Source organism: Anser anser (assembly GCF_964211835.1).
Source record: "Anser anser genome assembly, chromosome: 8".
Lineage (NCBI taxonomy): Eukaryota > Metazoa > Chordata > Aves > Anseriformes > Anatidae > Anser > Anser anser.
Window position 1 is genome coordinate 30,373,401 of NC_139728.1, and position 15,400 is coordinate 30,388,800.

The 15,400-nt window shown below is 43.3% G+C and overlaps 1 protein-coding gene across 9 annotated transcripts in view; it reads left to right on the forward strand.

Annotated features, from left to right (window-relative positions):
• The window catches only part of RAVER2 (ribonucleoprotein, PTB binding 2), a 43,967-nt gene extending 28,567 nt beyond the window's left edge, over nucleotides 1-15,400 (forward strand). For 4 of the 9 annotated variants that reach the window (XM_083845698.1, XM_083845697.1, XM_083845694.1 and 1 more), the window contains 9 exons: nucleotides 843-925; nucleotides 4,394-4,498; nucleotides 4,696-4,807; nucleotides 5,899-6,152; nucleotides 8,361-8,472; nucleotides 8,837-8,982; nucleotides 10,956-11,045; nucleotides 11,647-11,775; nucleotides 14,672-15,400. In XM_083845698.1, the coding sequence (XP_083701824.1) occupies nucleotides 843-925; nucleotides 4,394-4,498; nucleotides 4,696-4,807; nucleotides 5,899-6,152; nucleotides 8,361-8,472; nucleotides 8,837-8,982; nucleotides 10,956-11,045; nucleotides 11,647-11,775; nucleotides 14,672-14,818 (1,178 nt within the window). In that variant the 3' untranslated portion in view covers nucleotides 14,819-15,400. The remainder of the gene's footprint in view (nucleotides 1-842; nucleotides 926-4,393; nucleotides 4,499-4,695; nucleotides 4,808-5,898; nucleotides 6,153-8,360; nucleotides 8,473-8,836; nucleotides 8,983-10,955; nucleotides 11,046-11,646; nucleotides 11,776-14,671) is intronic. The other 5 variants (XM_083845695.1, XM_083845696.1, XM_083845700.1 and 2 more) reach the window with 5 other exon arrangements.

Here is a 15,400-nt window from a genome sequence, read left to right on the forward strand (position 1 = left end):
GACACTGTTTCAGTGTGTCTGTGTAGATACTTTTTTACATTTTATAAAAGCAAAAGCAAGAGATGGTTTGATAGGCTATTGTGTCTGGGTAGAAGATAGTGTTACCTATAGAAATGTTCTTACATTAATTCTGTGGTCTCTCAGTGTCATTTAGAATTAGGCTTAAAATGAAATGTCTTTTGCAGATTTAATTAAAATTGCAACTTTAAATCTGATTTGGGATCTGAATTTACAGTCCAAGAGTCTCTCCTCTTGATTCCAGTTTAAAGTTATTATTCTCTTGTATGCTACCATAGTTGTACAAAACAGTAAGAACAGCATTAGCCCAAAACATTCTCTGCCTTCCCATTAGGATGGATGTGAATAAATGTTTTAAGCAATCATCATATTCCAGATAGTGAAGGTATTAGGAATAGGCGTGGAGACGGATAATTTGAAGACTCAAGTGGAGGACAGCTAAGTTTGTGATGTAAATACTGTATTGCTTCTCGCTTTTCCGTTTTTACAATAACATCAGAAGATACAAAGACACTGTGTGGGAAGTGACTATGTGTTTCAAAGCACCTTGGCTAATGCCCTGGTCTGGCAATCAGCTGCAGGCATTTCTGCCTTGGAGCTAAACTGCCAGCTTTAGAGGAGCTCCAGGAAAGTACTTTTGATCTCTAATGCGTTGTTAATTGCAGATCAAAGCTGGCTGTATTGAAAAGTTTCATTATAATGCCCCATAGTATACTGGAAAGTTTTGTGGATACCAAATCTAAAAAATATAGAATAACTATTATAAAGATCATTACTTGCCTAACTTATAAAGTCACTGCAACTCTTTCTTGTTTCTAAAACAGTTCTTGGAGCATCTGCAGGTTTTCCTCACCTTATAAATACGGCAGTTGGCCCTCCTTTTTTACAGCTGAATAAAGTTCATCAGGTAGGCATCAAAACAGCTATTTCTGGAGATCTCAGCATGACAAAATATTTTAAAACTTTCAAAAAAATGCAACTAAGAGCAAGTGAGCTTACTAAAGCAGTCTTTTAAAAAACACACTCTATGATGAGGTTCCTATGGGGGTGTAAGAGCAGCAGACTGTGCTTGCTATTCACAAGTGACTTATTTTACCTTACCTTAGCTTTTTACTTGCTAACACCTGCTGATGTAGCAACAACTGGAAAAAAAAAAAAAGTCAAGCTACTTACACGTGCTTCATACAGAGACTTAATTGTTTTATTTTATTCAAGCCAAGAATTTTAGCATCAATGTTTTCATTTTAAAGCTCGAAAGAACCAAAATGTGCTATATATGCCATAAAAATAGTAACTTGCAAATGTTAGCTCTTAGCAAAAAAAATGAACAAACAACAACAAAAACAAAGCCAAAACAAAAGACTATAGGCTGCTTCAAGTGTTCTCAGAGTATCTGTAATTCAGTGTAAAGTTGATGGGATTTCCATATGGACTCTGGAATTTCTGAAAGATCCTATAAGGGATATTGGGGATGAACTTGTCCTAGGAAGTGGTGAGGAGAACAGGCTAATGTGGCACCCATAACCACAGAAGTTCATTTGGCCAGTAGCCAGCGTAGCTTCCACCTTGTGTTGAGGTTCTGTCAGAGATTTCTCCAGCTCTGCAGGAGCCAAAATATGCCATTAATGTTAACGGGGGGATATTCCTAAGTGTCTTTGAGGGACTAGTCAATTGCTTTGACTTAACTATTTCTGATGTTTCAGAAATTCCCCATCTAAAAATCCACTTCGTTATTAGTTCTTATTTGTGCTGTTCTTCTGCAAACATAGACTTAATAGATCTTTAAAAAGACTAAATTAAAATACGGAGTTACTCATTATATTAGGTACATTTAGCTTTTCTGTTTCTTCTCTGCTAAAAAAACGCAGGGTGAATATATCCATTATGCATGTGAAATATGTTATTTAATTTTCCCCCATCAAATGAATTGCTTTTGTCCTCTTCAATGAAAAAAATATATCATCATTTGCTTGTACTTCTTGTATTTAAATGACATTTTCAATTGGTATATTTAGTTGCTGGGGCTCTCTCTTGGAGAATCTATGCTTCCTTGGAAGGCAATGTGAATGTTTTCTAATCACAGCTGGAGAGAGGCATGTTCTACAGAGCTAACAGTGTGATTGATGATGATCCAATGTTTTTGGCTTAGAGTACTGTAGCCAAACAACTTAGTTCTTTCTTTTTGGATAGACTTACTTGTCTAATTCACTTCCAGGAAGCCTCCTGTCATTTAATTAGCTCCAAACCTGATCTAATAACCTGAATTTTACTGACAGTGATTTGATTATCCCAGATCCTTCTATTAGGCACATTTTTCTGTTATTCGGTGACTTATTTCAGAGTATTCTCTAAAGCCAGAGAACCAGGTCACTGTTGTTACTGTCCCGAAACTCAGTATACAGCATACAAGAACAAACAGTGTCTTGGCTTAACTCTCCCCACCACCTCCTCAGACACACACTGATTCAGCTTCCTGTGTATCTTGCTTTTGCTGTTTTATGTTCAAAGTTTTGTAAAGTAATTTAATGAATATAAACAATATTTTTAGAATAACTGTGCCACAACATTATGAAATAACTGATTAAAAAAAAAGAATCAACAGAGAAATTTGAACAAGTAGGTTATTCATCCAATACTCTTTCAACTCTGGAGGTAGCATGACTTTTAACTTTTCTTTTAATTTCTCTTAGTTACAGCGATCATGTGCCAATACAATGTGTTTTGAGCTGTTGCAGTGATGTTTTCCTGAGTCATTCCGCTATTTACTAAGTCTTTATTAACCCAGAGACTTTCTTCTGAGGAATCTAACCAATCTGATTTTCTAGTCTTTTATTTCTGAAAGTTTTGCAGTTGAACTTTTGTGTATTTTCTTTATTGATATAACCAAGTTTAGAAAGAACATGCATTAGTGACAATAAACAGGCATGGCTAATTTCTACCGGAAATTGCTAATACAATTAAAATAGCAGGGGCATAACTGATGTATATATGGACCTTTGTGTTAGACTGCTTGTTTCTGAGGCCAGAATCCAGCACTGCAGCTCATCAGATTTTGTTACACTCTGATTTGGTGTATTGTGTTAGGTTTTAAAGAGTTAGAAAACCTCTGAAGGAATTTGTTTAAGAAAAGACCACGTTAAAGGCCTGGAGAGCGTTTACCCTTATGAATTTGACCCTACCACACAGAGATACCTAGACATGAAAATATGTGTGAGGCGTGTTGCAGGGGACAATAAGATCTGCAAAGCCGTACATCCTGAGAGCTGCCATCTTTTTAGCTTCTTTACCTGGCTTTGGTGACCTTTCCTGTATAGGACATTTCAAACCACAAGGAAGGCTATACTGGTTGTGATTTGACGTGGTCAGTGCACTGCCATACGAGAAGGTTTGTAGAGCAACTAATGTTTTGTCTGGCAAATCACTCTCAGGAGCTGCTGCCAGGAAAACGGTTTCAAGCCTGTGTTCAGCTAGCATGAATCACAACGTGCTTTTGTGATACAGAGTGGCCGTAAGTCTTCTTTTGAGCCCGAGCACAAATTGCTGAATATACCAGTGGCAGAGTCTGACCATGGTGCCCCAAGGTTGTTGATGAAGTGTCTCAATTGTGGTGGCAACCGATGGGCCAGGAACTTTGAATGAAAACTATTAGTATTTGGTAGACTTTATAAATCACAGTGCCAACAAATTGTCAGCTTTTTAATGTTTCTGGAAGAGAGCTTCATGTAGATAATTCCAAATAGAAGAGGGGATAAAAACATATGTGGATATTCCTCTTTGAAAGTAATGATACTGTTTGGCAACTGCAAAGCAAGGGTTGAGAGTCCCTGCCAATTGTAACAGTCCTGGAAACTGTGTAGATGTTTGACAGAGATTATGTATTAGAAATGCAATGCAAGACACAATGCAAACATTAACAAACAATGAAGTCCTTATTCATACAGCTCATAATCCACTGAAGTCCTTGCGTCTCATCTTTCTTACTGGCACGCTGTAGGTAACTCCCATATCTCTGCCTTGCCTAGTCTGTCTGCAGAGGCTTCAAACACATCTAACTTTCCCTGTTGGCTTAGATGCAGGGGCTTCAGTGGAGTCTGGATTATATTTGGACTATACTCTTGATCCTTTAAAAGCCATCAGAAAACATTTGTGGTTGTGAGGTGAAAAAAATCTCTAGGAGAAAGAGGTTGAAAGAACTCAAAGTCACTTGCTATGAATGAATCAGGAATTTAATTATGTGGAAGAAATAGTTACGTTCCTTTGTTGCATTAATTCAGAAAGTAGTTTAAATTTCTGTAAGCAGTATCATCTGAAAATGTTTCAAGAATACGTTGTTTTCCATGACTGTCAACTGACACTTCTTTTATTAATTTCACAGAATTCAGTTCTGGGCAGTGCATCTAGCTTACTGCTGCAGAGCCCTGCTCACCTGCCATTGCCACAGCAGCAACTGATGAAGATCGAAAATGTCCAGGCCAATAGTGTAAGTTCATCACTTTAATTTTGGCTGTCTTTGGACATTCTTAGAACTGATAAACAATTGTGGTGTGTTTTTTTTTTTTTCATCTAGTATAATTTAACTATTTAGCGTATGTAAAAAATAACTGAATGTGAAAGTTATAAGAAATAGCTACAGACATTATGTTAATCGTTTACACGGTTTTCTATTCTTCCTTATAGAAACCAGGTTTGCTGGGAGAACCTCCAACAATGCTACTTCAGACAGTACTGGGAATAGGGGTAATGCCATCAGTGACTTCAGGCATGGGAACCCGTGGCGAAGCTCTTAAGTGTAAATGACATTTTATTTCATACCAAATCAGTAAAAATGCTCACCTTGAAATTAAACACCTTACTTCCTCCCTCTTTACTAAAAGCAATAATGTGTTTGAACCTTGTTACTGCACAGGAAGGTAAGCATAGAGCTAGACAATAAAGCAAGTCATGTAGCTATATAGTTAGGCAAGTTAACAAGGCACATAGCTGTATAACTGGCCTTAGCCTGCTCATCTGGCAGGCTGTTGCCATCTGAACTTGAAATGCCTTGCTTTGTTGTACCTGACTTATCTCATACTCAGGGAAGAAAGAGCGCACTGTGCCATTTGTTGAATACTTGCAGGTATTTGTAAAGTCCTGCTTGCTCAGTTACTACCATGCTAGTACATGTGGAATATGTTTTTATTCAGGATCAAAATTTTGGGGTTTGTTACTTCAAAGAAGATAAATCTGAGTAGCTGGAGACGTACTGCAAATAGGGTTTCTTAGCATTCCGTTTATTAAACTTCAATGTCTGGTCTATGACAGATATCAATTTTGAATGCAAATTCTTGCGCCAGTGATGCCCTCAATTTTTATGAAGCAAGATGAGTTGTGATACTGCTTAGAGCATCACTCTTGTTTCCTCCACAGAGATGTGTATTCAGCAGTTCCACAAGCAGTTAGGTTAATGGTAGTAGCCAGTAGCAAGGAAAACCTTTCTTCTGGGGAAAAAAAAACAAACTATTCTGAATGTCTAGAATTTACTTTTAGAGGATACTTTCTAGCTGTTTAGTTTGTAAAGAGTTTTACTAATGCAAATTGAAGTCAGGGGTTTTCCCTGCTTTCCAGCACAGGACCCTCTAAGGATGTTGTTCAGAGGTTTTTTGAAAGTTAGTAACTTTCTTTTATAGTTTTCTTTAGTTTTCTTTTACAGAATTACCTTTAAATAAAGTTTGCTCCTAGGATGGTAAAAGAACAAAAACTGTCATCAGAAGTCAGTGTTCTTGTACAGCTGTAAAATAGATCGCTAAGTGTTTTTTTGCATCACTTAATAAAAACCACAAACAAAATGTACTGATAAATCTTGTCTAACAGAAAAGTTTCTCCATTTATGGTTGACTGCAGCATCTAATCTGCCTACAATTCAAACAGCAGCAGCGGCAGGGATGGGCATGTTGCCATTCTTTCCGAATCAGCACATTGTTGGACAAGCTATACCAGGGCAAAATAACGCTCCAGAGAAACAATCAACTACCGAAGCGGTTGTCTCGGGATCACAGCCTTATCATCAGACCCTAACAAATCTTCCTGCGGGAGCCTTGCGGGCTGGTCATGCCAAACAACAAAATCAACTAAAAAGCACTGATACAAGTTTGGGGGTAAGGAACACTGAATGTAATTGGTTCCTTTTCTTGCGGTACTTTTCATCGTTTTTTCTTGCGTGGGGATTTGTTTGTTTGTTTGTTTTTGAATAACCTTTAGAGTTAACTGTAACTGCTTATTGTATTTCTTCACTAAAATTTGTTAGATCACAGGATCATTCATGAGACATTTTAAGGTCATTTCAGTTGTGAATTATAGAGAGAGAACAATAATGCTCTTTGGTGGTCCAAATGAATTAACAAAGGAATCTTTTACAGTGCTAGAGGGTTTTTTTTCCCCTGTGTATGCCTCATAGTATTTGATGATGAAATTATCTCAAGGGCAGTGTCCCTTTTAAAGACTGAAAATTGAACTTGTGGTTGAATGACATGACTAATCAGGAGCAGGTCTGCTGGTACATGGGGCCTTTGGGTTTCCAGATGGTGCATGTTGTGTGTGTGTGTGTGTAAATAATCCACTTTTAATCTGTACACATTCAGGCATAGCTGACATTTTCTTAGTCTAAAATCAGTTTTAATATTTATTCCCGTGAAGGCAAGAGGGGAATGGGATGGGATTGAAGTTGGATTAAAATGATCCATTGAAATTTTTTCAGCATGTCCTGTCACTAACAGAATTTGGTCTGTGCATTTACTTTTTTTTTTATTATTATTAATAATATGCATAAATACTTTGACAAGTTCTTAATTGATACCAGATCTGAGTTTTCCCTACATGTTTTTGGAGCACCTGAAGTGATTAGATTATACACAGTAGTGGTGCCTGCGTTTGCTAGACACCTTTGATCCTACTTTAGAAAGTATGCTTCTTAAATCACTTTTCATTGTAACGAAGTGGGATTTTACCTATGGATAGATACACTTGGATAAAATACACAGTGTGTCTGTGTATAAATATATAAAATCAGTGTTTTATTTCTGCATTTCATTTAGTTAAAAAGAAACGTAATTAAACCACTAGAAGTCTGGATACTCCATTTATTTCTATGAATATATACGTTGTTTATCAGGAAAAGTTCTTTTTGGAAATCCTGGTAGATGTTTTAATTGACTCCTTTTCTGCAGCAGTAGACAGATGTCCCAGTTAGCAAAAATCACTTCCTTTGCAAGGCATCCACAAGCCCTGTCCTGATACTGAACAGTCGTACTATCTCAAATGCCTGTTTTTGCATCGAGAGAGAGGATTTCAGCACTCTGAAGTTTTTTGTGTTCAAAAACCATGCTCACAGTTTTTGAAAAGTTGATGATTTAATGCTATTTTACTGAAAATAGCATTAATCCATTAAAGTAATGGAGTTTTTCTTTAATGGGCTTTGAAAAAATGAGCAGACTAAGCGTAGAGTAGAATGCTTTGTAAACATCTTTGAGCTCTGTTATTTCAGACAAGCTATGTAACTTGCCATAGCTACTTATTTCCTCCATATTCCTGATGTTTTTTCTAATGCTGTGCATAAATCTCTTGCTCAAACGCGTAATGTAATGTTTTGTCTTACCCAGCCACTCAGTTATTGAAACCAGCAGCTGTTGGCAATGATTTTTCCCTTGGAATGAGCTTTGCTTTTCTCTCCCATTACACTCTGTCTATAGCTACAGATTTTCTTCTCTTCCACAGAGAACTCTTCCCTGTCAAGGGGACATAAGCGGGTAGTGTACCCTTCCTAGTCCCTCATAGGAAAACACTGGTGGTTTGGAGAAGTGAGTCAGTTCTGATGCTTCATTTCCACTCATAAACATTTTCCTCTTTTAAATAAGGGTTTATAAATAGAGTGATTGGTAAGATGTGTTATAATGGCAGATCGCAGATGGTATCATTTCTCCAGGCCAGGGTTCATTTGTCCTTCATTTGCTTGTGTCTGGGGGACTAGAGTTGGTTTTGTCCTGGCCATGTACAAAATGCTAACTACGTGCATCTGGAGGCATTATGGTGGTTATTATGCATTTACTTGAATGTAAAAGGGTTTTTTTGTTGTTGTTTAATATCCTTTAGTAACCTACAGTCTAAAGAGAAACATTCCTACAAAATCATTTGTCAAAAAAATGTAGGCAACGTTTCCAGATAGTTGTCCCCAGTATTTATTTTAATAGTTTGTCCTGTTACATTTCAGAGGGCTAGACTTTTTTCAAAATCATGCAGAGATACTTATCTTATTTCTGACAACTCTTGTATGAACATAATGCACACTGATCTGTCCAATTATTTCACAGGCTCCTTTGAAAAAACAGACTTCACTACTAGGAGAACCGCCAAAAGAAATACGTCTTAGTACCAACCCCTACTTGAATTTGGCAAGTGTGTTGCCTGGTATATGTCTTCCAGGTAAGCAAACATTCGTCATTTTTAGCTGGAAATTTCCTCAATCCAAATGTTCTGTTCGGCAGGTGATTCCAGTGACCACAGCATTAATCTTTAAGCAAATACAGAATTCTGTCTTAAAATTACAATGTAGTATATCCTCATAGTTAATATTTTATGTGAGAAGGGTAGATTTTCAGAGCTGATGGGCTAGCTTGATGTAGATAAACTTGTAGAAATCCGTTCAATTATTTGTAGCACAGTTTTAAGCACGTCCTAATCTGAATTAGCGAATTTCTGTCGTCATCCCAGGATATTGCTATTACATTAGTGCAACCTAATTTGTGGAATTTATGTGAGCTGTGTATATTCATTGTGTTACAAACAGCAATTGCCAGCAAAGCCTCCAGTCCACCACAGCAGACTGGACTTCCAAACAACATCGTGGATGCCGCTGTTTCTCAGGGAGCTACATCACAACACGGAATGGAAAGTTATTTTAATTACTCCCAACAGCATGGAGAGTACACCCAGGTACGTCGTTTTGCTGCACTTTGTTTTGAAGCCTGGTTTGTTGCTCAGAGCTCTGGTAGCAGGATTGTTGGCAGGCTGCTCAGAGATCCCTGCCCGAGTTGCTTGTTGTTTTTCTCTGTGTACCTTTAATGCACCTCTCGGTACGCGTGGTCTGATAGCCCTTCATGCAGTTGAACAGCATTGCCCAACATCACGAATCACTCTTAAGGAGTCCTAGGCTTTCCTACAACCGAAGCCCACCCTTTTTGTTCAGAATGAACCTTGTAAGTCCTCTTCGCTGGTAGCTTATCTCTTTCAGTGGTACAGAATAGATTTAGCACAAAGTATACCTGATGTCACTCACAAAAAGCCCTGGTGCGTTCCCTGCTGTGAGGTCATAACTGCTGGAAGATTGCTTCTTCAGAACCTGAATTCAGTACAGTCAGCTGAAATAATTATTCTCTTATAAATTCCAGCTTGGCTTTTGTCTATTTTCAAAACCACAAAGTTTTTCTCTTTCCCTTCCCAAGATAGTTTTAAAGTTTTCTTGAGCTTTGGCTAGATCCCAGAGAAGAGTGTGTTCTGTGTACCAGAAGTTCCTGTGTAGCTCTGGGAATTTGTATAGCCTCCGCCAGCTGGATTCACTGCTTGGGATTTCTTCACCGTGTGTACCGTTTGGTGGTCAGAGCATTGCCATGAAGGTGATGGGCTGCCCCTGGGCTGGAGAACGTTTTGTGGTAATACCGAAAGCAATGCAGAATCACAGCAGGGCCCCCCCGAGCAGGGCCCAGGCCCAGGCGGCCCCGGAGCTCCCCCCGAGGACCCCCAGCACCTCCCAGGCCATGCCCAGGGCCTCCTGTCCTGGCACCGTGGAGCAGAGCCCAGCCCCATCCTCCCCGCACCTCCCGTCAGGTGCTGGTGGGCACGGGGGGATCCCCCCGAGCCTCCTCTCAAGATCCTCCAGAAGGATTTCACAGACATTGGGATGCTTTGTGAAACATTTCTATATTTCTGTTAGCCAGTGTAGAAATGCAGTATACAAATACGAGAACTGGACTGTAGAACAGGTGCTCTGTAAAAAATCGTGGGCGTGCTCCGAGACACCCACCCTGACCGTGCTTAGCTCTCTTCCTGCCCTGTCCCAGCTTTCCCTCTTCCCCAGAGTCTCCTGATCTCATCCCACAGCAGGCAGACAGAAACGCTGTGCTCCCCTCTCCTCTCCTGGGCTGATGGTGACGAACCCTGCCTTGCCCCAGGACTTCTGGGGGTAGAGCAGGGCTGCTGTGAGGGTCGGTGGGGTCTGGAGGACAGAGAGCAGGCGTGCAGGTGGGCACGGGGTCGCTCTGTGTTAGGAGGGTGTCCCCTCAGCCAGGAGGGCTGGCAGGGACGGGGTCACTGCGCGGCGTTCGCTGCAGTGGGGACCTTTGGTGGGCCAGGCTCCCACTGAGATCGGGTCTGGTGACAAGCGTGGGTCAGAGGAGCAGGAGAGGTGACCCGCGGGCGGTCGTCGTGTGTATCATGCAAGCACTAACGTTGTCTTGAATATTTTTGTTGTCTGATTGTTGGCTTTAAGTTCATTTTGATGCCTCCTGGAGGTAGTTTGCATCCCCAAATCCTTGAAGTGTGCTGTCAAAAAGTTAGTAGTATTGCAGTATTAGAGTACTTAGCGTTACCTTTAGTATTAGAGGCACGAAGAGCTCCAGAGATGTCACGTAGGTGTAGAGATGCCTCTTGCCATCACTCACCTCCATTTGTGCTGTCCGTGTAACAGCAATGACCCACTGCAAGGCAGCGGTGCCTCGGGTGTCTTTATGCACTTCACGTAGTTTTAAATGTTTGGATTGAGTTTTATCGTTGATGTTAACCATGTTTTGATGCTTCGAGAGCTTTGCCTTTTAATTCATTCTTATGTCCCATGAGGTCATAAGAAGTGTTTTAATTTAAGGGGATCTTAGTAGACAGCTAATGGGAAGAGGTTTTTTCCTCCTTTATAGGAGGCTGCTCAGCAGTGGTATCAGCATTATGCTCAGGCATATAACTCTACCCAGGCAAGAGTCGATGAATTTGAAAATGAAGCCTCTGAGGTGAGAACGAATTTTATTTTCTTCATGTCTCCGTTGGCTGTTTCTCCCGTCAGCCCTACGGGTGCTTTAGGACTCCGGACACTGCTGCACTGTGTTGGTACCGGGAGGGCGGCCCTGCCCCGCTCCCTCTGCAGGGCGCCCCGGCACAGCCACTCCCCAGGATCCGTACTCACGTTGCCTGCTGTTCCTCTCCTTAAATCCCTCCATCTGAAGTTACCTACTCCGTTCAGGAGGATATTAAAATACTCCTACCGAGAAACAGTAGACCGTAACGTTATTTCTCAGGGTGTCTGTTGAAGGACTGCCCCGGGCCATTTTATAGCCCTAGGTTTGTGTGAGCAATGAGGACACTTTTTTTTTTTAAAGGAATTGTGTAAAGTAAAAAAAAAAAAAGAAATCCTACCTTTTGCTGAAGAACTTGCTGAAGAACTTGCTGCATGCCTGAGCTGCTGTGAATTGTGCACTCGTGTTTTTAGCAACAGAGTGGGACTCAGATATTTTTCTACCTGCTCAGTGCTCATTACTGTATCGAGTAAACGTGAATGCTTGAACCTATTTTCTTTCACATGCTGGTTTATCACGGATCCCGTTCTGCATTTAGGAATCTACAGGTGGATCTTACCCAGACTACAGTACCTGCTTGCAGGTCATGCCTACATTTTACAGTGGAGCCCAGGGATCATACCAGCCAGGCAGCTTGCAGCTTCCTCCACAAAACCCATTAAATAAGGTGAGAGGAGATCCCGAGCAGAGCGGTTGCAGATGCAGCCCGAGCTACAGCTGCTGGCGGAAGCGTTCCTATTTGTCTTATGCTGCCACCAAGTGGCTAAGTGGTAAAGGAGAGGGTTTTGGAGGCCCAGCTCTGCCGAGTCCTTTCCCCAGCCTCAACAGGAAAAATAAAATGCTTTTTGTAGACTTTGGACCCGTGACAAACTAAGGCAGAGCTTTTCCGCCGTGTCACAGCCAGTCAGGATCCAGAGTAGCTCGGGAGCACACGCGGCTCCTGGTGGATGTGATGGATGAAATCCGTGGTAGGGCAGATCCCTTTGGAGCCTCCGGCACCGAAGGGATGAGTGCCCACCAGGCACCAAAACCCGCAGGCAGGGATAGGTCGGACATTTGTCAACAAACTCCTGGGAAAGATCGTATCCGTGAGGGCGAACCTGCAGAAGTGCCTCGAAGTAGGCAGGTGAAGGAGGTGAACAGAGGGTGAGGAGGTGGTTCGCGCTGGTTTCGGGTGGCTTTCGTCTGACGTGCAGACAGGGCCGTGTTTTGCAGTGAGTGCCCCTGGGGTGAAAGCTCTGGAGTGGAGTGATTAGGTTATGGCAGCGTGCGGGTGGGTCACCTGCAGCCGGCACTCTGTAATAGTGTGAACCACGGCCTGGGAGGGAAAACACGGTTAAATAGCTTGCACTTGAAGTGCATAACGCATCAGATGCAGCCTGCCTCTGTCAGACTCCGCGAGCAGAGCAGTGTTGGACCCAGCAGACACTTGGTTTTCATTAGTAAAAGAGCCGAGGGGTGAGGAAGGGCTATGGGGGGTGAGGACCAGCTTCGAGGAGGCTGTAGGGTTAGACCAACCGGAGGCCGGTTCAACAGGATGGGAGCGAAAGCTTTCTTCAGTCTGAGCGCAGGTCTGCTCGCCTCCCGAGTGGCGGCGAATCCCTGTGGGGGTCAGCACGTGGTGCCCTGGCATTAAAGTCCTCGCATCTCACACTTGGCGTGAGATTCCCCTTTTTTTGGAGGAGATACACAAGGAGCAGGCAGCTGTAGGAATTCACAGCCGGGTAGCAGACGAGGCCTGGCTGGAACCGGCTTTGAGATGTTTGGGGATAAAGGTGGGCGAGGCCTGAACGTGTGCAGCCTCTGTCTGCGTGCTGTGAAGGTGTGCTCTGAGCTCCCCGGCAGCTCTGATACGACTGGAAACTGGAGAATTGTAACGGCATCAGAGAGAAGTTTGGGGTGTGAGTTAGCTGCTGCCTTCCAGTTTATTTCCAGTCTGAAGAGGAAAGCTTGCGTGTGAAGGCGATGTTGAGCAGCTTGCCCTACAGTTTGTCTGAGTGCCAGATTCCACAGGAGGCAGAACGAGAGCAATCCCCTGGCACGGGCTGAACAGCAGCAGAATTTGCCTTAACGCCAGGTACTGCGCTCATTCCTAGAGTTAAAAGAGAAATCTCAGTGAGGAGGGCAGGCAGAGAGGCCCGCTGTGCTTTTGTGTGCGCTCTCCTTAGCCCTGCAGTGCATTTTCCTCCCGCTGCCCTGAGCTGTGTGGCAGAGGCTCAGAGGAGCGGGGCCTGTGTAGGAACCACAGCACCGTGTGCAGGGGCAGAGCTCGCGGCCGGCGGCCCCGCAGCTGCTGGAAGTGCAGGACAGAGGAAGGGGGAAAACCAGAGCCTTTCCTCAAGCAAATTCCTACTTGTGATAATGACAAGGGCTCTCCAAAATGGAGCTGGACATTTGCAAAGGGTAACTCGAGCTGCCACTGTGACCTAGTAAGGGGAGCCTCAGAGGTTTGTTGAGGAATGCTTGGCTCGGAGGCACTCGGTCGGCCTGGCTGTTCTTTTGATAAAGGAATGAGTTTCCCGGTTTGTGAAGCGTGTTACGGTTCCTAAAATATTCATCCCAACATGAGCCAAACCCCGTATCATCTGATCCAGGAGCCAGACTGGACGCAGACTGCTCGCTGTGCTCGAGCAGGATGTGAACGGGTCAGGGCCCGGTGCTACTAGGGCAGATAGGGCAGGCTTTGAGAGCAAGGTGAGCATCTGAGCCGTCTGGTAATGAAATTAGTGACATGCTGGGGGAAGAGAGAAGTGGTTAACGCTCACCAGTGCGGGTGGTGAGCTCTCTGTAGCTTCTGTTGCTGTAGGTGCCATGGATTTTGTAATTCCCTGCTCCGATGCCTCCCAAAGGGGAATTGAACGTGAGCCTGGGGTGCCCCTGTCGCAGGGCACTGGGGCAGAATCAGGGGAGCTGCGCCCTCACCAGAAACCCTGTTGGGGTCTGCCAGGACTTTGTGTATTGGTGTGAGGCATTTTGCTGAAGTTTTGATGAAACACAACTTTACTGCTCTCTTCTCGTCGGTACCACGCGTAAATTCATGCCTGCAAGCGGCAGGTGGCCGCCCGTAATCCCCAACACAAACACGCTTTGGAACGGCCGGGAAACAAGGCCTTAAAAGTCCTGCTTGCAACGATAGCGGTGCCAGGGCAGGGTGACCCGTTCAGCTCTTCAGGAAAAGCAAGAGGAGCACCGGGTGGCCCACTGGGGACCTGCGTGAGAGGGTGACCGTGCCTGGAGCTGCCATGACACCGCAGGGTGACAGCATGGCCACCGAGCTGCTGCTTTTTACACGCGCATCGTGGAGCACGGCCACCTGGCCCAGCCAGCCCCTTGCCCTCACAAAAATGCATGCACAGCAGGGCACCGGTGCTTTTATGGTCGGTTTTTTAGGGAAAGGGCACAACCACTGACTCATGCGCTGTGTATAGCTGGGCTGTAAAGCAGGAGCGGGGCGTTCGGAGTTGGCTGTTGGCTCCTGGTCCTTGGTACTTCACAGACTGGAGCTTTATTTATTGACGCTGTTGCTCTGGATCATGTGTCACTTATTTTCTTCTTGCCCTTAGGTGGCTCCATCAAGAAGTGAGAAGCGAGGCTCTTCGTACCTCATTTCCTCCCCAGAAGCTGGCCCGGTGGAGTACATTGGCCAGCAACCTCAGGGCTCAGCCGTACGTTACGCAGAATCCTCTCTGAAAAAAAAACGCGTTTATTGAGACCTAACTAATCCGTCCTGCCTTGACGTGCGAAGGCAGGCTTTTCATACCTCTCCTATTTATTGCTGCCTTAACTTCAGACAAATTTCTTTCTGCGTGGGTTATAAAAAATCCCAAGAGGAACAACGCTGTGTAATGGGCAAATTCGCCAAGTAACCCGTACGTATTGATCCGACGTTAGCCATTTCTCCGTAATCTGCCTTGCCTTTTGAAGGGATGGAATGGTGTTTCCATTTTTGTCTACCACTGAAATTAACAGTGGGCTGAAACTGACCAAGAGAAGTAACTTGGTAATTGTTGGTAGCTTATCAGCTGAAAGCAATAAAAATACTGAGGAGGGAATCATGAGCCTTTCTCTAGTCCTCATGCTGAGGAATTTAAAAGACAAAGTCTTAATAGTAATTTTTTTCTTATTTTTTTAACTCAGAATGTGGGTTTTTTTTCAAGCTTACTTATCCCAGGATTAAGACTTCTGCATTTACAACCTTTATATTTTTAATATTTCCTCTTAATCCTGGAGTGGAGGTATACCAAATGTATCACTAGAGTCGCTGTGATGTTTTCAATAAATGTTTTAAGTAA